The following is a 25,132-nucleotide window of genomic DNA, read 5'->3' as shown; positions in this document are numbered from 1 at the left end:
TGCCTCAGTGCCCCAGCCTTCCAGCCACCGCGGGTAGATAGAAAAAAACTCTTCCTACCTTAAGGTTTGGTTTTGTTTTTTAAGAGAATCCAAAATGGGTTGGGTACTACGCCTCCTTGTCAGTGATATAGTTGTGTGTATTGTTGATATCAATTAAAAGGGCGATAACAGGAGCACATTCTTTTTGGCATAACAAGGCCATAACTTAGAACAAGAATGCACCAGACAGAGACAGTAGGTCCATGAGTGAGCCTGTTTTAATTGAATTGGTATTTATACAAGGTGACACCCTCTTTCACACCACCCACCTCCTCCCTGGGTGACTCAGCCACCGAGGGAGAAGCCTCAGAACTGTTCATTAACACACTCAAGGAGCGGTGGAAACGACACTCATTTAAGTCCAGATACACATTGGTTTCTGCGGGATCCACCTGGGGAATTGCTGCAGGCAGTTTAGACAAAAAGTCCTGGTTTTTGGCTCAAGAGAGGTGAGTTGAATGATATTTGCAAACATAAATATATCTGCTTTACTTGTATAACTTTCCCTGTGTTCTTTGCAAATGATCACAACGAGAACTTACTGTATTAACTTTGTCTTTTCTCCAGCGAAATTTCGACAGCTTCCAAGGGGCTGTTCTGCTTGTCAACAGCTCTGCTGCTCCTTGTGATTTGAGATGGCATTGCCTTTTAACTTCCCTGCAGCTTAACACAATCACAGGCAGCAGAGAAACGAGAGGCTCTTTGAGTTTCCTTGTGGGAGCTGTCAGCTGGTGAATCTGATCACCCATAAGGATAGTAAATTCTTCAAGGCAATTCTATTTCGCAAGTGGCTATAAAAACATTTTTAAAGGACCTCCCTGTTTTCACAGATGATGCTTTTACGGTGTACTCCATTATTTTATAGATTTGTTTGTTTCGACTTCTAAAAACATGGCAAGCACTGAGCTGCGAGGGGGAGATGCCAAGCCCATACCCCACTACCCCATCTTCCCCAAATGAGAAAAATCACATTTCTTGCACGAGTGTACCAAGGAATAAAGCGGGGTGGGGTGAACTGGGGGGGGAGGGTAGCGTCCTCCAGGGATTCGTGTACGTTTGGCCAATTTGTCTATGCTATATCCTGAGTTCTAACCTTAGAATTGATTAATGTAGATGAGGGGCAATTTTCAACCTCTATTCATAGCCTAGTCCTGAAAAATTGGTTTTAGAAACTGATTCTTTGATAGGAATAGAAAAGTTATTCTAATCAGGTTTCCTTTATAATTGATAGCAAAGCTGATGTGTCTGACTTGTGTTTTTTTCTCCACCATTTCCTTTCATGATACAGAGCTGTGGGACTCAAACTTGGGGCCACACGCAGTTTGCAGGTAGCAGCTGTGTGCCCTCCACAAGGGTGTCTCTCACAGCACACCTGGCTCTGCCTTAAGTTCTAGCCTTCTCATTGCTTCCCATTGCTGACCAGGTCATGTGCGTCTCAGAGAGATTTCGAGCTCAATTCCCAAAAGTTTACTGAGGAGTTTTATAACCTGGCTTTCAAACATTTATAGTAACCAGAAAGCTAAAATACAGCCTTTGTGGATTATAAGTTTACTTTTCATGAAAGGGGAGCAAATTTAAAACTGGCTTTCACTTTCACAGTTTACAAAGCAGATACGGTCTTTCTGGTATTTTTGTACTCCAGTGTTTATTGGAACAATCAGTTTGAGAAAACTGAGATATGTTATCAGTAAAAATTTTAGCAAAACATTTGTTGATTTTAAATGTCAGGTTAGACAGAATGCAGATAAACAGGCCAGGGTTTTTATGAAAATTTTAGCTTCACATAAATCTTTGATCCAATTGACATAAATTTCTGATTGCAATGGAGCATAGCCTTATCTAGTCTAACCCGTGAGTTTTTTTTTTTTTTAAGATTTTATTTATTTATTTGACAGAGAGAGACAGCCAGCGAGAGAGGGAACACAGCAGGGGGAGTGGGAGAGGAAGAAGCAGGCTCCCAGCGGAGAAGCCTGATGTGGGGCTTGATCCCAGAACGCTGGGATCACGCCCTGAGCCGAAGGCAGATGCTTAACAACTGCGCCACCTAGGCGCCCCTAACCCGTGAGTTTTTTAGATGAGGACAACAAAACATATCAGTGTTGAGCAACTTGCCAAGACATGGTTAACAGAACCAGAACGAGAAGTCTGACTATCGTCTTACTGAATTTTTCAATGATTTTTCAAATTTCTTTCACATAGAATATGTAGGAGCCATAAATGAGCTTCCCTCTGGCTTTATAAAAGAGCTAAAATGATATGGAGATAAGAACTTCCTTATCCAGTAATACTTGTGTGTGTGGTATGACTGTGACATAATGAGATACATTTTTGTCTGTGGTTTGTGGGGTCAGTCCTGTTATTCATTGTATTCCCAGGGTTTTAATCCAAGGAGTGGCCGGCCGCTCTGCAGGACGGCAATGTGGTGTGAGTTTGGAGGTTGTGTGGCTCCCCATCCTCACCTCAGCTACCATTCTGTCGCTGCAGTGTCTTCTCTAACCACTGGAATTTTGACTGATATGCCTAAAAAAGTCATTTTTCTGTAAACGAAGCAAAGAGTATATGTTTTGAATGACTAATCTCATACTGTGGAATGAACTGCATGTAATTCACTAAGCAGTCAACCTAAGTAAACATGATTTAACTGAGAGTGTCCCTGTGATTCAGGCATTAACTTGAAGCATTCTTCAAGAAGGAAGTGATAAAATCCTTGGCCAGCAGTCCAAGGGAAATCTTTGTTGTCCCACACAGCTTGTCTTCTGATATGATCTGCTTCCCACTGGTTGATCTGATTTCCTTCTCTCTTGCTGAGAACTTTGAAATAAGGGTTTTATGTATTAATTTCTGTGTACTGTCATTAGTTTCTCCGAGTTTCCTTTTTAATCGCAAGTCTTATCAAATATGTTTAAGTGTTTCTAGTTTACCGTTGTAAAAATCCATGTGATTGTAGAATTTGGGAGAGGCCCTTCTTCAAACGGATGCTTTCCCAAATGACAGCTGTATTTATTAGATTGCTTTTTATGTCAGTTGCTAAACTTATTAAGGATACAGGTCAACCTTTTATTGTGATTATTAATTGGAAGAGTGCCTTTTATGGCTCTCCATTAAATGACAACTAGCTTACTTCTAGACATGAGAACCAACAGTGCTGAATCCTCATCGTAATTGTATACTTGAGAACTCTAAGCATCTAAATAATTTATTCTGCATTTCTAGACCTGATTTTCCCTGGCCTAAAATGTGATTAAGTCTCCTTTTATGGAACCTCCTGGGGGAAGTAGTGAACTGTAGACCATACTTTTCAAACTGGAACACACACATCCCGGGAGACTGGTGGTATTTGAGAAAATGCACACATGCCACACGGTATTGAGAGCTAATTTTAGTTAAAAGGTTTTGCAGAAAAATGCCCTCCTACAACCCTGCCCTTTTCCCCATTCCTTCCCAGTGTTCTCACTTTTGTCATTAGGTAAAAGTTTGAAAGGAATTCATATAGAAAAAACTGTGGGAGGCTGCTGGAGTCCAGATAGACTTGGATTGAATCATGATCCTACTTTGAACCAAGGCTAACTTGTATGATCATGCATATCTCACAGCACCAGTAGATAAAAAGAAAATTTAGAATTCTTAATGACATTTATATTTATTGCTATTTCTTTCACAGTAGCACAAGAAATGTAAAACATCAAGAAAAAAATCTCCACGAGAAAAATGTGGGACCCAATTTAAAAAAACCACAAAAATTTACTGTAAGACACAAAAAATTTCTTGAGTAAAAGCCTTTTTGAGTATTGTCCCTAGATGGACAGATTGAATATCATAAATGTCAGCTATTCTGAAATCATTTGATAGGATTCATGCAATTCTGATCAAAAGTTCCAATAAAATATTTATTTTGGAATTAGAGGAAGTAATTTTAAAGTTTATCTGAAAGAAATAAGTGGGTGAGAATAGTTGATAGAATTTCTACAAGGGAAATAAATGAGGGGTGCTTGCACTGGTATTAAAATGTATTATAAAAAGATAGTAATTAAAAGTTTGTTTCAGGGCACGTGGGTGGCTCAGTCGGGTCCTAGGGCCCGAGGGTCCTAGGGTCGAGCCCTGGGTCCTAGGATGGAGCCCTGCATCAGGCTCCTTGCTCAGTGGGGAGCCTGCTGCTCCCTCTCCCTCTGTTGCTCCCCATGCTTCTGCTCTCTCGCTCACGCTCTCTCTCAAATAAATAAAATCTTAAAAAAAAAAAAAGTTTGTTTCCAGTGCAAGAAACTAAAGACAGGTTTCTGGAACAAAGCAGATAGCCACGAAGCATTCTAGAATACGTAGGAATTTTATATGTGACAAAGGAAGAATTACATATTAATAGGAAAGGTATTCATTCCACCATTACCAAAGTAAATCTATATGTATTAGAGTTTCCATGTAACAATAAAATATTTTTTAAAAAAATTATAAGAAAGCATATGTAAACATTTAATTAATCTCATTTGTCTAATAAATATCCCTCTAGAACTGATTATGTGCCAGGTACTTTAATAAGTTTCTGGAAACACAGCTGTAAGAGAAGATAGTCTTGTTTACAGTTCTCAGAATTTACTCTGTGTGTGTGTGTACGTGTGCACACCCTGGGGATAGTAGAATAGTCAGCCACACAAACAGGCAGTCTGTTTGGTAAATGTTTTTATGGAGAGATACTCTTTGCTATTTGAACACTTACTAGGGCCCTTAACTCATCCTGGGGAGGTGTGGGGCCAGGTTGTAATGGTGTCACTGAAAGCTTCTGGGAGGTTATGTGACCTGAAGAATGAATAGAAGTCTTTCCTGAAAAGAGAGTAAGGGGTGTGGAAAGATTCAGAACAAAGACCGTTTGGGTCCTAGTGCGTAGAGTAAGCAACAGCCTAAAGGTGATAAAATGGATGAAACCTTCAGGGAATTAGAGTGATTTAGTGTGGCTGAAACTAGAGCTTGAGTGAGGAATGGGGAGTGGGGAGAGATGAGGCAGGAGGGTGTGGACTCGTAAGCCTTGTCAACAACTTGGCTTTTAGCCTGACGGAAATGGAGCACCATTGAGGAGTTTTAAGCAAGATGGTGACTCTTTGGCAGAGAACGGATTAGAAGAGATTAAGTCTAGAGACCAGGAATTTATTTAGGAAGCTATTAAAATAGTAGGCAGATTATGGCAACTTGAATTGGTAGCTTGAATATGGAAAGAAGTAAAAGATATGTAGGAGCAGAGTTGTAGGTCTTGGTGATTGCTTGGATTTTGAAGTCAGAAAGAAATTTCATGCGTGGTCTACAGGAATTTTTCAAGAATGAAAAAATTTATAAGGGGAAAGACAATTAGAGAAGTGAAAGCTGCTGATAAAAGCAATCAAAATTAGAAGGCAAGTGAAAATTGGAAAAGTAAAAATTAATATTACTGATATATGAAGAAAATAAGAAAGCAGTAAGAAACACAATATAAATCAATGGAAAATTCACAAAATAAATAAAATAATGGATACAATTATGAAAATATGCAATTGAGGTAAAGTGATTCCACTTTCATTTATTAAATTACTATAAGTGACAATTCTAAATACTGGTGAATGTATGGACATTTATATGCTGCTGGTACATTATAAGATGATACAGGGTTTAAGGAAGGAGATTTGACAACAGGGATCAAAAACATTTTAGAAGTTACACCCCTTGGCAAGTAATTTCACTTCTAGGGATCCATCCAAAGAAAATAATCAGAGATGTGGTCAAAGATTTTTATATGGTTTTGTTGGAAACAACAGAAGAATTATATTAATAAGCACATAAGATGAAATATATTTTAGTTGCAGAAGAAATGATCATTTAATTGTTTTTAATGACATTGAAAAATGTTGATCAGTAGGATCTAATAGGCAAAGAAAATCCTGAAAGAAAATAATGATACAGATGAAAGGTGTCTCATTTTTCTTCTTCTTTGTGCTTTCTTTGACTTTTCGCATTTTCTTTTGAGCATGTATTACTGATATAATGAAAAAGATGGTACAGTGTAAGATTGGAATAAAGAATGACCTCATGACAGAGCCGTTGTGAATATGAAATATGGTAAAGTACTTATGGTAACTAATGGGGTTTTGGCTCATTGTCCATGGTTAAAAATTTGGGTTTTCACTCTTTAACAAATGTTTTCAGCCAGAACTGAAAATAGCCCATGAAGGGCTCAGGTGATAGATAACTTTAGTTTGATTTTTATTAGTGAGTATTTGATCAGTGTCTTTTATAAGTGAAATAGATCATTGTCCCAGAGAGTAGGACTCTGCATGCTACTCAATGCTGTCATTCCGCAGAAAAGATAGCTGGTGAGGGGCTCACACTAAAAATAGAACAAACAGAAAATGTTATGGTGGGTACCAGAAAACCGGTGGCACGTAGACATCTGGCTGGCTGAAAGATTTCACTCACGTTATGTGCAGAACTGTTTCACTGCCAGTGAACAAGCTTCTCATTGCTAAGCTCAGACTGTGAGATCGCGTGACTAAAGAAATCGCAAATTTCTAACCATCGCAGCAGGCTAAATGAGTCCTTACCAGCCTGGTAATTATTGGATTTGCTTCTACACTGCATGTGAAGGCTAAACACAATCCATTAATTTAAATGGACTTGTTAATGTTTGCACTTCATGAAGACCTGTTTGTTTTCTTCTTACATAATATTTCATGTTCCTTCAGGTGGTAATTGGTCATTTGGTGGTTTGTTTTTACTTATCTTCCAGAAGCTAAGACTTCTGTTTATTGGTTTGTAATTACTAGGCTCCTCTTACTCTTCTACAGAAAATAGTTTGATGGCATTTATCCTTTTCCAGTTTCTAGGGGGTTTTCCCAGTTACCAGTGATTTCTGGGAAACAGGGACTAGTGGGTATGGCACTGTCATTGGGCCATGAAACCCTCCAGACTTTCATACACAAAGGTGAATGTCACCTGGGAGTGTAAATATGCTAGTTTTTAGCCATTTTTTGCTGTATTTATTTCCTTATTCTACATTAGCTTTTTAATACTTTCCGTCACTATAATGATGTCCCCTAGGCAAGTATTCTCATTTGTTCTTTTTCATAAAGATATCAGTTTACTCAGGTATATTAGAAGCTTGGTAAATTGGAAGATTTTGGAGCAATTAAAATAACCAATTATGACTCAGTGCTGATCTCATGATACTTGGGTAAAATGATCCAAGAAAGCCCACTCCAATCTCGCTCTCAGTTGAGGTCCATCAGGGATCCACAGTGGAGGAAATGTCATTCTTCTCACCCTTTCTTTTAGCCTGTCACTTTCCACTTGCCAGCCCCTTTTTGTTTCCTGGGCTTCTGGGGACAGGAACTTTGTTGCTAGGTTGAATCCCAACTGTGCACCAGCTATGTAGCCTCGGGCAAACTATTCATCCTAAAACCTCGTCCAGAAACAACTAATATCACCCACTGCCCCCATTTCCAGCTCCTACCCTACCTTCTGCAAAAAGACTCTGACTTCATTGAAATCATTCATCACAGAGTTTCACTTAGGTGTAGAATGAGGATAATAATAGAATCAACCGTAAAGCCTTGTGCGTGTGTGTCTTAAATGAGATAATACATATAAAATTGGAGCTCCGTACAGCTAACACTATCGTATGACCCAAATACCAAAAGTCAGAATTGATTTTTTCTTGTTTTTTTTTACTCCTTTCTCCTCTCATCATCTATTTTGTCAGCCTATTTTCCTCTTTTCTGTCTCACTTTTCCTGTTATTTTTCCTCTATGCAACACCCCATTCCAGTTTCTTTGCTCACTCGATCTTTCTGAAGAGAAAGGTAGCAGAGAGTGGTAAGGACCTTGTTAGGGAAGCTAAGAGTCATTTTGTCCTTTTGGGAAGGGAAGAGTAAGATCCATAGTCTTTTTGTCAAGAAGACCCAAATGGTGAAGGAAAAGACTGTAGCTTAGTTAGGAGGTGGTCCAGGAAATTTTTAGAGTTGGGACAGAAGGAGCTGGAACTGAGATTGGGTTTAACCTAACAGACCTAAGGGCTCTTGGGGAAGTGCTATTACTACAAATAGGAAACACTGAAGGAAATTGAGAAAGACCATAAGGAGATGAAGAAAAAGTTAAAAGAGGACAAATTTAATAATAGGAGATGTTTGATAGTTTCAGATACACCAAAAGAGAACTAAGAAACTTGATTGCTTTTGTGATTCAGAGCTTAAGAAGAGTGATTTCATCTAAAACCTAAAGACAGATGTCTTTGTGTGTAGGCTGTAGGCATGGGGTAAAAACCAGCTTTTTCTGGTGTTTGGCCACAAAGAGGAAACAAAAGATGGGCCAGAAGTTGAAAAGTTTTTTTCCTCTATCTTTATTGATTTGATGTCATGATGTCACATCAGAATTTTCAGCTTATGCATTTGATGCTTTAAAGGGAAGTCTTTTGTAGTGTTCAGTATAGACTTTCACACATCTTTTCCCATAAAAATTCCACATTTAAAATACAGTTGCTGGTTATCTGCCATTGTTAGGCATATGCACTGGTTACAGCTTTTTGAGAAGCTGACATTAGAGTCTTTCTCCTGAGAAGTTAAAAACTTAATTGGAATGAAACTGAAGGGCAGCACTTAGAAATAAGTCTAATTGGCTGAACCGAGGCTACTAAGGTGTCATTATTAGACACTTTATAGGCACATACAGACACGAAGATGTCTGAGTAGGTTTGAAACTCAGGGTAATCTCAGTACCTGAAATAAGTAATTTTTAAAAAAAATGCCATAAGATTAAAACTCGGCTGCATATATTTTTGACACTATCAATTTAATAATTTTTTTATCTCTGGTTCACTCGACAAAAGGATATTTAATTAATATTAATTAGTAATAAGGGTTATTCACAAAGACATATGTTGTTGATCCATTTTAGCAACAGTACAAGAAATATCCATATATAAAAAATGTTGCTTTATATTCTGGGCAAGACAGAAAGAGTTCCATTGCAGTAAACTTTCCGAGGCGTGAAAGGTGGATGAGACAGGGGCTTGCACCTTAGAGGTTTTAGGCTGGAGCTTCTAAGAATGGTTCTGGGCCACCAAATGGGCTGACATGGGGAGATGATTAGAGTCACATGGCCACTGGGTCCGAAGGAGGAAAAGGAGAAGGTGGGGCTGAAGGAGATTGTGTGGTAGATGTAAGAGGAACATATGCAGGGCGCCTGGGTGGCTCAGTCAGTTGAGGGACCAACTATTGGTTTCTGTTTGGTTTGTGATCTTGGGGTCATGCATCAAGTTGCACTCAGCATGGAGTCTGCTTGTCTCTCTCCCTCTCCTCCTCCCCCACCTCCTGCCCCTGCTCTCATGCACTCTCTCTCAAATAAATAGATAGATAGATAAAATATTTTTTTAAAAAGAGTGACACATGTAGATTTAATGAGAAAAATTTATTTTCTCACAATATTAGTCACTTCCATAAGAACAAAACTCTTGCATACTTATTAAACTATTATCACCTGAAAATAGAATATATTACATGTTCCTTTCTCATTTACTTTGTGTCAATGGACAGCATGGGGCTAAGAAAGAATATAAAACATTATCAGGTTCTCTAGCAGGGAGAGAGATGCAGGGAAGGAGTCTGGTCAGGGATAGTGCCTGGCCACTCATGGCTTCAGTGTAGATGCAACAGGAGTGAGGCTGGAGGCTGAGCTGTCCAGAGATGTTGGAGCAGCCGTTCATTACTGCTGCTCCTCCCAGCTCCTCTTCCATTATCTTCCATTTTTCAGAACTCCAGGGCCTTTCCTTGAGTGTCTGGTGTTGGTTATATCATATGGTACTTGGAGTGGCATGTGGTATCATGTACTCAAAAGAGCCTTGGCACTGCAGTCATAGGGACCTAATTACAGTTCCTGGTTCTGCCACTTACTGTGTGACCTTGGGCAGGTTATTTAACCTCTCTGAGTTTTGGGTTCCTATAATTAGAGATAATAGTACTCATTTGGAAGGATTAAATAAAATAACATTCATAGAGCATGTGGCACAGTCTGAAGCAATAGCAGGGGCTCAACAAGTGATCCTTCTTGCTAGGAACATTGAACATATAGACATATTGCAAGAAATAGTGTTTTACTAACAAAAGAGTCACTGATATCTTTTTTTAAAGATTTTATTTATTTATTTGAGAGAGAGCACAAACGGGGGGTGGGCGGAGGGACAGGGAGAAGCAGACTCCCCTGAGCAGGGAGCCGGATGCGGGGCTTAATCCCAGGACCCTGAAATCCTGACCTGAGTTGAAGGCAGACACTTAACTGATTGATCCACCAGGCGCCCCAAGAGTTACTGGTATCTTATATTTTGTAGACCACCATGGGCTTTTTACAACTTACACCTTCTATTTGCTCCACAATGGCCTCGTAACAGGTAGGAAGAGCATTAAGCTTGTGTAATAAAAATATGGGAAAACAATCTTCTGAACAAACTAGGAAGTTTATTTTTTTCTTGCAAGGGAAGTCAAGAGTTAGATAATCCAGGGCTATTGTGGCAGCTTTGTGATACTGGCAAGGCACCAGGCTCCTTCAACTTCCTGCTCTGCTCTTCTTACTATGTGACTTTAGTCTTCATGGTTAGTCCATGGTCCCAAGATGGCTTGTCCTACCTTCTGCATGCATCCTAGTTTGAGAGAAGAGGGAGGGTGAAGCACAAAAGGCTAAATTCTTCCTGGGGACTTTCATGGAAGAGGCAACAAGATAGAACTGGGTGTCCTAGAGAAAACAAGTGGGTTTGTTGGAAACTTTCCTAGAAAGTATTATAGAGACTCTGGGGTGGAGCCAGTGAGGTGTTTACAGGACAGCTGAGGCTAGTCATTGTCGGGGAGAATGAGGGTAAGGGCCATGAGCTTCATGGGTGTCTTTTCTCATTTGACTCCATTCCACTAGGACTTCTGGATAATGCCTAGCCACGGAAGGCATGAAAATGTCAGACCCACTAGCAGAATGTTGGATCTGATTAGAGCCATTCTCTAAATATAAGGTAAAGAGATACCTGCTTTTCTCTGTACAACTTTGCAGGAAGTGCTAACGATGTGGGAGTCCTGGCATAGAGGAAAAAGTGATGAGCCTCCAGCTAGAAAGACTCAGGTTGAGTCTTTGCTTTGCCACTCATTAGCTACTCGAGCTGAGTCTTTGCTTCTGTCTCTGCAAGGTAGGGATTGTATCACTCTAATTTTTTTAAAGCAAAGTATAGTTGTCATACAATGTTATATTAGTTACAGGTATAGAACGTAGTGATTTTGACAATTCTTTGTATTAGTGCTCACCACTCAAATGCAGTCACCGTCTGTCTGTCATCATACAATGTTATTACAATATTATGGACTATATTCTCTATGCTGTACTTTTCACCTTAGTGACTTATTATTTATTTTATAGCTGGAAGTTTGTACTTCTTAATCCTCTTCACCTATTTTGTCCATCCACCACTCCCCCCCACCCCAGTTTGTCCTCTGTATTTATGAGTCTGTTTCTGTTTTGTTTTTTTTTTTAGATTCTACATATAAGTGAACTCATATGATATTTGTCTTTGTCTCTCTGACTTATTTCACTTAGCATAATACCCTCTAGGTCTATTCATTGTTATTGTGGAATTATATCACTGTTAAATGTTGTTGTGGAAACAAAAAGGGATAAACTATAAATTACTATAAAATCATCTAAAGTATTATTCTTGTCTGAACTCTTCTCCTTACCCAGCATAATTTAAGGAGCAGCAGGAGCCTTGCTTGGGAGGAGAATTGAGGTTGGATATGGGTAGAATAGCAAAGAAAATCTAATGCCTGGGGGGCACTTACTCAGAGCAGGTGGTATTGCCATTAGTAGCAGCCCCATGCAGTAGGACAGTTGAAGACACAAAGGGCACAGGTCGGAGACAGTGTGACAGAGCCCTTTAAATAACCTAACTATTTTAGGAATATTTAAATCACTTTTTCTGTAAGTACTCTATTTATTTGCTAGGGGTACCATAACATAATACCGCAGACTGGTTGACTTAAACAACAGAAGTGTATTGTTTCATAGTTCTAGAGGCTGGAAGTCCAAGATCAAGGTGCTGTCAGGTTTGCTTTCTCCTCTGGCCTCTCTCCGTGGCTTGCAGATGGCCACTTTCTCACATGGCCTTTTCTCTGTGCACATACAACCCTGGTGTCTCTTTGTGTGTCCAAAATTCCTCCTCTTATAAGGTCACCAGACAGGTTGGAAGAGGACCCACCTAATGGCCTCATTCTAACTTAATCATTTCTTTAAAGGCTCTGTCTCCAAATACAGTCATATCTTGAGGTACTGGATATTGGGCTTTGACATTTGAACTTCGGCGGAGACATATTCAGCTCATAACAAGCACTTAAGGAGCATCTACTCTGCTCTAGGCAGGGGAAATATAGAAGGGAAAGACTTAGGTTTTGCCCCCGGGACACTCAGTCTTTTGGGAGAGATAGACAAATAGACAATTTTAAAAATGCTTTTTCTCCATTTACCTTGCCCTGTGTCTTACATGTAATTTGCAGTCTTTGCAAATGTATCATCAAATACACATTCATTGTTTACCCCACTGCAGAATCTCAGTTCAATCAGCTGTGAACTCTCCAGGTCTTTTGCAGCTCAGGAAGAGAATTTATTGGAGTCCATTGAGAAACAGAAGGTTAGCCAAGAGCCCAGATAAGCTGGGCCAAACTGAGGGGAAATGAACAAATAGTTGAGATTGAAGTTTATCTTCACATGCCTCTTTTCCACCTCTTTCTGCCAAATTTTAGTGAACTTCGAACACAGCCAGCCAGAGGCTGCCCACATTCCCTGCATGCCCAGTGTCCCAAATTTAAGGCTGTTCCATCCCCTCCCCACACCCAGCCACACCTGCCTTATGTCTTTGTTCTCTGCTTTCCAAGATGATAGAGGCATGAGGTTAAAAATTGAGCATTTTCAAGGAGCCTGGGTGCTCAGTTGGTTAAGTGTCTGCCTTTGGCTCAGGTCATGATCCCGGGGTCCTGGGATTGAGCCCCACATGGTGGGGGGCCCTCCCTGCTCAGCAGGGTGTCTGCTTCTCCCTCTCCCTCTGCCCACCTTCCTGCTCATGCCCTGTCTCAAATAAATAAAATCTTAAAAAAAATATTGAGTACTTTCAGTGTGTTGGGCAATAATATTAAACATTTTACAAATGTCATCTAATTTGATCTTCAAAACAGCTATTTCGCCTCATTTGATAGATGAGGGAGCCGAACTACAACACACTCAAGCTAAGAGTCAGTAAATAGCATCTTTTAAATGGAGATCTTTCTAACTTCACCAAGACCTTCAGACTCTCAGCTATTAGTGATGTGAACAGCTATTGATCTCTGTGAAGATAATGCCATGATTGATTACATTGGTGGTTAGTCTTAGGTTGGGTTCCTAGAAGCAGTGCCTGAGAGGAATTTGGGTGCCTGTGACTTACTGAGGGTAAGCACTCAGGAGAAAGGAGAAAGGGAAGCAGGAAGTAGAGGCAGGGGGAAGGGTTGAGCAAGGATATGCTCTCTGTCAGTCTGGCTTTGGCCTGATCCCATAGTGAGCTCTGAAGCATAAATCACCTGCAGAATTGGCTCTATGTTGTGGCAAGAGATTCACCTTTCACCCTGGGTCATTCAGCCATTGGCGGTAAGTTGTAGTGTGTGGGGAGGATGTGTAACCAGGTAGCCCCACCAGCAATCATGAGCCCATAGAGCCAAGCATGAGCTGGGTAGAGGGGACCTGGTCTGGGCATCAGCACATTCCACTCTCACCTACTCTAGGGTAGGGGTATGTGCATTCTTTTTTTTTTTTTTAAAGATTTATTTATTTATTTATTCGACAGAGACCGAGACAGCCAGCGAGAGAGGGAACACAAGCAGGAGGAGTGGGAGAGGAAGAAGCAGGCTCATAGCTGAGGAGCCTGATGTGGGGCTCGATCCCATAACGCCGGGATCACGCCCTGAGCTGAAGGCAGACGCTTAACCGCTGTGCCACCCAGGCGCCCCAGGGGTATGTACATTCTAAAAGAAGGTCCCAAGAAAAAAGATGACATGATCCAAAGGAATGTGTCTTTACCACTTCAGGTCCTATGGCAAGTTATTGTAAGGTATACATTTGCATCAGAGGGTGAGAGACAGGGGCCTTTAGAACCTCTGAGTTATACCTATGAACAGCTGCCTGATAGTATGGTCTTAAGTTGGAATAGCATCTATAGTTTAATGATTGATGTTTGTGTACATTATTCATTTAATCATCACAAACCTATGATGGCAGGTTTCATTAGCCCATTTTACAGAGAGATTATGTGGTTCAATTACAGAACTTTTGTTTTTAAGGATTTTATTTATTTTTTTGAGAGAGAGTACATGCGCACAAGCATGGGGGAGGGGCAGAGGAAGAGGGAGAAGCAGATTCCCCAATGAGCAGGGAGGCCGACCCCAGGATCATGACTTGAGCCCTTCAGCCAAAGGCAGATGCTTAACCTACTGAACCACCTAGGGGCCCCTCAATTACAGAACTTTGACGTGAAAAAGCTTGGCCTATGACTTGCCCCCGGCTTGAGATCTAATGTCCGTCCATCATTTCACCCATTGTGTGGTTGGCTGGATTCTGCAAAAAACATAATACCCCACCTAGGGGACCAGCCATCCCCATTTGTTCAGGACTTTTCCAGTTTTAAAATAGAAAATCCCACATTCAAGGAAACCCAGGGCCAACTTAACCATTAAACAGAAAGAGCAATGCCTGGAGCCTATGGTACCTTTAGGGGCCTACAAAAAGGTTCTAATTTTAATTCCTTTTAACAACAGAAGAAAAAAATATGAATATTATAATAATAATGAATGTATGCTAATTAAGCCAGCCTGGATTACTTTTCATCTTTATACTAACAATCATAAAATACAATTTTTAACTGTGTAGGCATGTGTGAGCACGCGCGCGTGTGTGTGTGTGCGCGCGCCTGTGTATGTGTGTGTCTGTGTGTGTTTGTGAAGGACGAAGCCTATGAAAGCAAAAGTGCCTAGGACTCACAAAGTCATAATGCAGCCCTGAGTTCACTTTGCTTTCCCGGAGGCACTCTGCATATTGTGCTGTGAATTCTATGTCTCTATCTCCCTATTGACCTGACCAGACATTTCTCTTACTCATCTTTTTGTCTCCGGCCCCTGGCTTAGCGCCAAGCACACTATAAGCACCCAATGCCTATTTATTGATTGAATAAATGAGTTAATTGGTGGCCTCATTGAGCCAATTGCTTGTTATATAACATAGGGGACATTAACTGCCTTGGCCTCAATTTCTACATCTGTATAATAAATACATTGGAATAGACGATCTCTCAGGTTCTTAGGGGGCACTTGATGTCATGTATTCGTGATATCAGATCTTGGGACTATCTTAATGTCATTGGAAAAGGGTCATTACCAATGAAAGGGTCACTTGTAGATTCTTAGAATCATTGTTGTGTTTTTCCCCCCTTATTTTTCTTTTAGATCCTTACTGGAAGACAGCATGTCCAATTTTACCTCGCGAAAAGTGTCTCCCACTGGAAATGGTAATGTAGATAATATTTTCCTTACTCAGAAAACTTAAAAATAAGGGGGGCACGTATTGCATGGTGCACTGGGTGTTATACACAACTAATGAATCATTGAACTTTACATCAAAAAATAAATTAATTAAAAAAAAGAAAACTTAAAAATCTGAGAAAAACAACTCATAGCTCTTAATTCTTTTATATAGATATGGAAAGCTTAGAAGCAACAGTCTAAATTAGCATTGCCAAAGTTAGGCTTAAGGAAAAAGTAAGAGTGTGAGAGCTTTTACTCATGTAAATGCAATGCAAATTTTTTTTAATTAATAAAACGTTCTTTTGTGTGTGGGACATATTCTATGCTTCTGACTCCCCCGAGATTAAAGAATTCAGTTACTTGTAATCAAAAGCACCAGGACTTCTTGACTAGGTACTTGTAAAACAAGTCTTGTGTGTACTTTTTTTTTTGCCCTGTGTATATTTCTGAAGCATATTTCATTTTGAATAAAATGGTCAACCCACCAAACCGTGGTTTGGTTTATGTGACGCCTGTGGTTCTGTATTCCCGGGAGCCACATAGGACTCATGAGCTGTGTTGGAGTTTCACTTGGCACCTGAGCCGTTTTATATGTTATCTCTGATGCTGGGTGTGGGATTTGTTCTCTCTTACCAGCACATCCTATTTCGAAACAATGCTGACCTTGTCAGCCTAGAAAATGGATGCTGGCCAATCAGATGCGCCTCTCAAGACACCCAGGTTTACAAATTCACACTTGACCCCATGCAATTGCATCTCCCAGTTTTGTTTTGTTTTTTCTGTTGATAGATATGAAGAGTACCACTCAGGGGATCACATTGAGGCAACAGGGTTTTCATGAGGTGAACAAAAGAAGGACTTTCTTACAGGACAACAGCTGGATAAAGAAACGTCCCGAAGAAGAAAAGTAAGAGGGTGTGGATAGGGTGAAGGGTGGGTGGGTGGATGAGTAGAGAGAGCCGTTCTCTAGCTGGGAAGCTAGTGGTCATCTGGAAAGCAGGTGCTTTCCTTAAAACACTTTGTTGCATGGCCTAATATTTGGTAAGATTTAGTAGGCATACATTGGCTTTCAGATTTTCAAGAATATTGCTACCATTTTTATTATCCACATAGCGAAGAGCATGTGAGTCATCTGGGAGAAAAAGCAGACTTCCACTGTTACAACTAGAATGGACATTTGTGTCTATTTGATAAACTGAAAAGAACATGACTTTCCAGTTTCCCAAAAGGTAATATTTAATCCGTGGTAGGGAGACTCCTCATGCACATTCATCATATCAGTTGAAACAAATAGTAGTATGATTCCTAATTTACAAATTTAATAATAATTTACCTAAAATCTCTATATATGCAAGTGAAATCAATACATTCTCAACTCATTTTAATCTCAGTGGTCATATATCTCTAGGTATCAGGTGGTGCTAAATGTGGTATTACTTTGCAAGGGAAAATATTTACCATCAAGAACGTTTTGTCTGTTTTGAGCATTGCTTCTGCTAGCTCTATGTTATAGATCTGAAAACTACAATTGTAGGTGTATTGCCTCATTGTCAACATAGATTTACAATAAACATTTGTCCAGCCCAGATATATTTAGTGTAAATTATATATATATACATATGTGTATGTTTTTTGATTCCCTTTTATGTACAGGTACACACTTTACATATAAAACACCTTTAAATCTCCGAAATCACACAAGGCAGGTATTACATTCACTATTTTATAGAAGAGGGATCTGAGATTCAGAAAAGTTAAGTTACTTGTCCAATCCACATAGCTATTAATTATTGGTGATAGAGTTGAGATTTTAACATGACCCATTGTCTTTCTGTTATACCAGTGGTTCTCATTCAGGGGCGGTCTTATCCCCAGGGGATGTTTGGTAAGATCTGGAGAAATTTTCAGTTATCAAAATTAGGGAGTACTCCTGACATCTAGTGGGTTGAGGCCATGGATGCTGGTAAACATTCTACAATGCACAGGGTACTCCCCACAACACAGAATTATTAAGCCCATAGCGTCATAGTGCTAAAAATGAAAAGCTCTGCATTATAGGATACTTACTCTAAACTTTCTACTAAACTGCCCATATATAGATATTTGAGGAACATACTTGTAACTGTTAAACGAAGATGTCTATTAATTTCTATTATTAGATCTTACTATTTTAAGGGAATATAGGGGTATTTAAAGACTCACATTGACTTTTTGAGATAACGTTCTTGGACAACAATCATTTCCTTAGTAACACACATTTACTACTCTGTTAGAGCCTAATATGGCACTTTTATTTTTCCATAGAGGTAAAGTGATGTCAAATGTGAATCATAAATTCTGTGTTGCAAATATTTGCACAGATGGGTGAGGATAGAGATGTCTAAGACAAATTATAATTGGTAGGAATGATGGTTTTATGCCAGGCATGCCTCCTTTATAAAGGCCCAGGGAAGCCAGCTTGGATGGCATCGCAGCTGCCGAATGAAGGGAAAATGGGCTCCGATGCTTCCCCCACTCCTACTGGCCCAGGTCTGGGCTGTGTGTTATGATTCTTCCTCAGGTCAGAATGCGTCCGGTGTCTGCTACACTCTCACAAGTTTAGGGAACGTATACCAAGAGAGATGGAAAACTTCTCTTGGGATTTTTGAGGGTTAAATTTGCTGGAATTGTTTCAGTTTCACTGTTTCTCTTTCTTTTTAATTATCTACTAGTTTCTTGTATAGCTTTATTATAAATAGTTCCAGAGCGTTGAGTAACATTAGGGGAGCAGAACCAGGAGCAATGTGGTATTTCAGGTTTGGTTGGGTTGACATAAAAAAGTTTCAGGTACTTGGTTCAAGGCCAAAAGCTCTAATACATGTTTCGACATTTCCTAAAATTGCCTGTACTTTCAGGTCTGCTGTAAAAAGTAAGAAAGACATGGTTTGGGGTTTTATGTATAAGGTCTATGTATGTAGGAACAGTTATGTATGAAGGGTTAACTGGGAGGAAAACCGAAGATTTGAAATAAAGAGTTCTGTGTCCTAGATCCATGCCTGTCACTGATTTTTTGTTCTTAAGAAAACCACAAAACCTCTGATCAGTTTTTTCTTCTGTGAATTGGGTATGACAGGGTCTTCTTTGCCTAATTCATAGGATTATTTTTAAGGACTAAACAGTTCTCATGATTCAAAAATGGGCCAAATCTCCTATGAATGATCCACCTTCTTAACCATAGATATTGGTACTTATTTTCCTGCTTTTTTGTCAAGGAAAACTATGAAGTCCATCAGATGAAAATGTCTATGTATAAAGGACTTAATTAAATTTAAGACATGTTTGTGAAAGCTTTTGCCTTCCTGCAGATAAGGACTCATAACATACACAAAGTAGATGTCCACATACATGTTCCCACACTCTGATAGAAAAAAAGTAACACTCATTCCATTGTTGAATCAAATGGAAATCTCATGGGATATATGAGAATAATGATCATTTGTACTAACAAACTTATTCCTTTTCACCTTGTTCACTTTTACCTTAAAAGTCTCACCACTTTTAAGGGAAGACTGGTAAAAATAAATGTATGGTTGTCTTCTTGTGCCTGAAATAAAATGAATTAACCTTGCCCTAACTGGTGGGCTCTTTTCTGTCTCCCTTATTTAGTGCTTACCAAATACTGTGGTAACTTTCCATGTGACTTACTTGTGTTTTTTCTTTACAGAGATGAAAATTATGGTAGGGTGGTGCTCAACCGACATAACTCCCATGATGCCTTGGACAGGTGGGTGTTTCAGACAAGTTACATCATTAGCAGAAACACAAAGACAATAGTTTTGAGAGAAGACTTGTTTAAGACAGGCTGAATATTTGCGGCTAGCCTCAGGCTTTCCCTGGCATTCTGGAAGACTCTGTGATATCATTAGGAGCTTCCACATAGCAAAGTTTGTGCTTCTCCAACTCATGCTTCCAGAACCACAGCTTGGGGATATAGAATAACCAACCCACAGAGGTGGCCCTCTGGGTAGGAAAAAGAAAGGGCTGCCGCAGAAATGTGACCAGAAAAGATATCACAGAACCTTAGTAAAAGGAACGCTAAAATACAGAAATAACAGCCCCAGAGTTTACTTGCTTTATGGACAGTACACTTCTTTTTAGAAACTTCTAGGTTTGTGGAAAACCATTAAATGATACTTAGAGGCAAAAAGACTGACAGCAAATTAGAAAAATTCAGAGAAAACTCATAATCACAATAATGTAAATAATCTAAGACTGATCAAATAAGTAGGTAATACTCTTGTTAAAACACATTTATGCTCACACACAAACAACTACACCCATCAGAAGAACCTGAGTATTTATCAGACACAAGTTTCATTTGGTCCAGTAGCCTCTGTCTGTCTGTCACCAAGATGTATTTAGTAAAGGAAAGTGATTGTCTTTCATGGCATGGACTTTAAAAAGTAGACACTTGAATATTTTAGAAACTTTTATTTATGAATTTTTCTAAAACCTTTTAAACCTGTTCATAATTTTGACCTGTTCTAAGGGTACTGAGCTTAGAACCCTCTACACAAATTATCTGTTTGGTTTTCTAGTTCCCAGCCTTAGTTCATCTGACTGATTGTTCTGTGACTACCTTTGCCCTCTCCTTGGTCTTCATGATTTTGAAGATTACAGCCTTGTTCTCAGATGGCTCTCATCTCACCAAAGAGAGTCTGATCATTTCAGTCCAGCCACCAGTGGAAATTGCTCCCTCCATTTTACTGGCTTACTCCCCTCCATATATACTGGCTAACACAGTACATTGAACTTTTATCTTCAGTAACAAAAGTGTGTGAGCCCAAGATGTGTTCCCCATGACCCATAACTAGCGTCTCAAAATACGTGTTCCTTGAAGGGTAATGCAGATGATTTTTCTCCTTGCACTTGTTCAAATGGATGCCCACTTGGCCCTTTTTTGCCCTTTCACAGAGGCTGTACCCACTTTGATGGACATTTAACACCATTTTGGAGCATCTGTTACGTGCTGCCATAGCGCTAGGTCCTGGGAATACGAAGATGCAAAAGATATCACCCTTGACCTTAGGGAGCCCTTACATTCTGGGAAAATATGGATCCATAGACTACATGACTAAAATTTACCATGGAGGTGCTATTGTAGATGTGGGCGACAGTGCCATGGGAGTAGAGACAAGAAAGCCTAACTCTGCCTGAGTTAACCCAGAAAGTGGTCTTTGGTGTTGGCATTGCTGTTTGAAGGATGAGGAGGGGTTTCTGAGTCGGGAGGGGCGGCTGGTGGGCATGAAGCAGGAGAGAAGTGCTTCCAGCACAAGTGGCAATGTGTTTAAAAAGCTCCATGTGAGCAGACGCTGAAAAGACTAAAGGGAAGGGAAGATAAACAATATAGTCTCTCACCTAGCTAATGGCTTCATAGTAGGCATGAACTAAGAACTTCCGCTGTGAACTTCTGCCGGATCGTTTAAACCTGTCAAATAAGCCTGGCAGCACAAATACTTGCAGAGATGCCTACTGTGACCCAGACACCGGCCTGAGGACTGGGGACAAAACAAAGTCCCTGCTTCCACAGACCCTGCATCCTAGTTGAAGGTGGAGGGGGGAGAGAGTGAAAATAAATAAACACAATATAATATGTGGTGTTGCCGTAAGTGCTAGAAAGAATAAAGCCAGCTAGTGAGACATAAAGTGATGCTGAGAAGGGGCTGTTTTACCGAAGGGAGTCAGATGGGCCTGCAGTGCCTGTTTGCATTCATGCATTCAACACAATGGTGGGCTAGACCATGAGTTCATTCTGAGATTCCTTTGAAACTTAGGGAATCACATTAGGCAATTTTCTTTCCTTTTCTCTCGTATTAACAGACACTGTTCCCTCTGCTTCCATTTGAAAATGTTCACAGCTGTTTATCCTCTAAGGCCCAGCTCAGACTGCACCTTATCCATGAAGCCCTCTTTGATTCTTTTTACCTAGAAATAAACTTTCTTGCCTTAGAACTTCCTTGTCCTTTCCCTGAACCTCTTTTATGACCCTGGCCACTATCTGCCGTTGGGTGTATATATCTAATTTGTCTCTCTAGCTCTGTGTGAGTAGAGCCCATAGTTTTTTATTCTTGAGTTCCTCACAATCATCAGCACAGTGGATTGCATGTTGTTTACCTTCGAATATTTGCTTAATAAAAGTACACTATAAAATTAAATTTTAAGTGCATATACTGTTGTAGTACTTTTTTGGATTCAATATCTTTGATCTGTCAGCTTCAAATGATGCTTTGAAATGCAAACACAGTAAATCATGGTATAATTCATCAAAGAGTTTGCTTTTCCTGAATCACAGGGTTATATAAAGGCATTAAACAGCCTGTTTTTGCTGATTGATCAGCCTGATCAGGATATTCCCATTTGCTTTGATGATCTTGATTCCTACTATTGAACCTCCTATCCTCTCTTCCCTTCTTTTCTTGTCTTCTTCCCTCTTCCCTTTGTTCTGCTTACCTGTCTTCCTCAACTTTCTTTGCCTTCTGTCTCACTTCTCCTTACTTCCTCTTTTTTTTTTTTAAAGATTTTATTTATTTATTCGACAGAGAGACAGCCAGCGAGAGAGGGAACACAAGCAGGGGGAGTGGGAGAGGAAGAAGCAGGCTCATAGAGGAAGAGCCTGACATGGGGCTCGATCCCAGAACTCCGGGATCACGCCCTGAGCCGAAGGCAGACGCTTAACCGCTGTGCCACCCAGGCGCCCGCTTACTTCCTCTTATCTCCCCTTTGTTCTCCTCTCCTCCCTCTATCTCTCCTTTCTCTCTTCTCACACTCTCTTCTCTTCATTTCTTTCTAGCTTTTCCTGTTTCCTTCTTTTCCTTTCTTCCCTCTCCCCTGGTCAGCAAGTTCTTTTTTCAACCCTGTCCACGGTGCTGAACTTTAGATAAAGCTATTTGTATTCAGCCTGTTGAGCTGGCTTACGGTGCTACTAAAATTCTGCAAACAAAACATAGCTGATTTTAAGGGATTGAGTTCCTATCATGTAAAAGTCAACAGTATTGATAAGAGCACATATTAGTTATTAACCACTTTGCATGTCGTGTTGTTTTGCCTATCCTTATCCCCAATTTGAATATGTTACATTGTAGTTAGAAATAGTTGGCCCTAGAGAAGAATTCCTTTATTAGCAGGAGGATTTGGGTTTGCCATAATTTATTCTATCCAAGTCAAAACCTTGGAAGATTTAGATACTCTGAATCTGTCTTTCCTTGGTAACATGTACATCTCCTACCTAAACAGGCCAAAATTTTAGCAAAGGCATGATAGATTTTATAAACTTTTTTTGGTAATTTATTTGATCTTTCTGTAATTATTTTTTGCTACAGGAAAGTAAATGAGAGAGATGAACCAAAAGCTACAATTAGTCGGTACAGATCTGATGACACTTTAGACAGGTAAGGTGTTTTTGAACCATGTAAGCAGAATGCAAAATATATATGAAATCCCTTTTTAAAAAAAATCAAGCATGAGGTATTTAAATGTTAGCTAAAGTCAGTTTTGAACCATGATATTTTATCCCCAGGGACAGAAAGGCTATTCAGATTGAATTATCATCTTCAAAATTCACAAAATCTTGACTCAACATGCTATTTTCCTAAAAACCCTGCTAATAGTAGATTGTTAAGAACAATTCTGAAGAAGCTGGTTTGAATCTAAGTAGGGTGGACACTACATGGAATCTGTTCAGTTTAAAATGGAGAATCTAGTTATTTTTGTGAATATGAGTAGTCAGTTCTTGTTTTAACTTTTGGGTTTTCCATCCCACTGGTGGAAAAATGGCTGTTTCTGTCTTTATAGAGACTCTAAGTTTTAATAATAAAATAGTTTTGATCTACTATAGTATAAAAGCTCTTTACTTTAGTAAGTGAAACTACTCTTGTGGGCACTAGAGTCACCACCATATGGCCTATAGAATGAGTCCGTTGTGTTGTGCCTATTGTTTGTTCCTTCCTACATGGAGGAAAAGGGCTCATCTTTACGGGGAAAATTAGGAAAATGTCTTTTTTTTTTTTTAAGTAGGCTGCATACCCACTGTGGAGCCAAATGCAGGGCTTAAACTCACAACCCTGAAATCAAGAGCTGAGCTGAAATCAAGAGTCAGACACTTAACTGACTGAGCTACCCAGGCACCCTGAGAAATGCCTATTTAGATTAAAGTGTAAATGCTATAAATTACATTTTTATCTCATATTTGATAGAGATACTTAGTAAGCATATATAAAGTGCAAAGTTAACATTTTTAGTTGGAGTTTAGACAATGAACATCTGAGGCCGTTGACAGTTGAGGTCACTCCCTGTAGCCACAGATATGCTGCTATTGTAGACAAAAATGCCACTTGCTGCATTTTAAGTAGATATGCTGATATGTATGGTATCTAATATATTCTATATTCAGTATTTGCCAGTGTTAATTCATGTAGGAAATGTACACACTTCTGTACTATTCCTAGGTTTTCAAACCAGTCTCCCTTAATAGAGGCTAATCCGCACCGGTATTCCTAAGGATTTAATTTCTCTCTTATAATTAATAATCTTGAAAAAAATGAGTTTGTAGAAGTATACATTCAATATCTCATCTCCACAGCACTGAGTGGAGAGAGGAGTCAATATAACTGCCCATTCATTTTGGCCTTGTGGGCTATCCTGTTGCACCATTAATTGAAGACGGAAACCCTATTTCTAGGAATGGATCTGAAAGTGAGATAATTATGCCTTGAGAAAGGTAAATATGTAGGAGACCTAATCCTTTGTAGGCTGTGTATCTGAAGGTCTATATTGGACCAGTCAAGACAGAGCCTTGGAACATTAGCAATAAGCTAGATCAGACCTCACAGGCCTAGATGAGTCATTCTCAGCCTCCGCTGCAAATTAGAATCACTAAGACAGCTTTTAAACTTTACTGATAACTTGGTCCCACCACCTCTCACCCTCAAAATTCTGATTTACTTAGTCTGAGGTGGGACTCAGACATTTTTAAAGCTTATGATGTGAATCTAGTGTGCAGCCAAAATTCAGAGCCACCAGTCTAGCCCAAATCCTTCATTTCATGTCCCAGAAAATGAGGCCAGAGATGACCTCCTTTATTTACACAGAGGTTCAGTGGCGTGTTAGGTCGGCTCATTCCCCAGGCAGTCCTGAGTCCCAGCAGTATGCCACATCTCTCTAAGTGTGGAAATAGATGTGAGGGAGAGAACTGAGGAGTCAGGAAAAAAAGGCAAGTTCTATCAGGAGTCAGACTTTTCATAATGCTGGCCACTCCAAATGTGAGACGGGAAATAATTTTAGGAGGAAGATGATATCCAGGACGCACGTGTATATGTATTTCAATAATGCATTTGTTTAATTTTTAATTTTTATTTTTCAAAGGTTTAATTTTTAAGTAATCTCCACACCCAACATGGGACTTGAACCCACAACCCCGAGATGAAGAGCCAGTCCCATGCTCTACCAGCTGAGCCAGCCAGATGCCCCATAATAATGCAT

General features: G+C 39.7%; 1 protein-coding gene across 1 annotated transcript in view; it reads left to right on the top strand.

Moving 5' to 3' along the window:
• The first annotated feature begins 273 nt into the window (after positions 1-273).
• SCEL (sciellin) overlaps positions 274-25,132 on the top strand; it is a 103,564-nt gene continuing 78,705 nt past the window's right edge. The window contains exons 1-5 of the mRNA XM_087865060.1: positions 274-488; positions 15,539-15,600; positions 16,406-16,523; positions 19,320-19,379; positions 22,975-23,043. Of these exons, the coding sequence (XP_087721186.1) occupies positions 15,558-15,600; positions 16,406-16,523; positions 19,320-19,379; positions 22,975-23,043 (290 nt within the window). The 5' untranslated portion in view covers positions 274-488; positions 15,539-15,557. The remainder of the gene's footprint in view (positions 489-15,538; positions 15,601-16,405; positions 16,524-19,319; positions 19,380-22,974; positions 23,044-25,132) is intronic.

This window comes from Ursus americanus, chromosome 10 (assembly GCF_024610735.1).
Source record: "Ursus americanus isolate L20-20 chromosome 10, mUrsAme1.1.p, whole genome shotgun sequence".
Taxonomy (NCBI): domain Eukaryota; kingdom Metazoa; phylum Chordata; class Mammalia; order Carnivora; family Ursidae; genus Ursus; species Ursus americanus.
The sequence above is the reverse complement of the archived record's forward strand: the minus strand, read 5'-3'. Positions and strand labels throughout refer to the sequence as shown.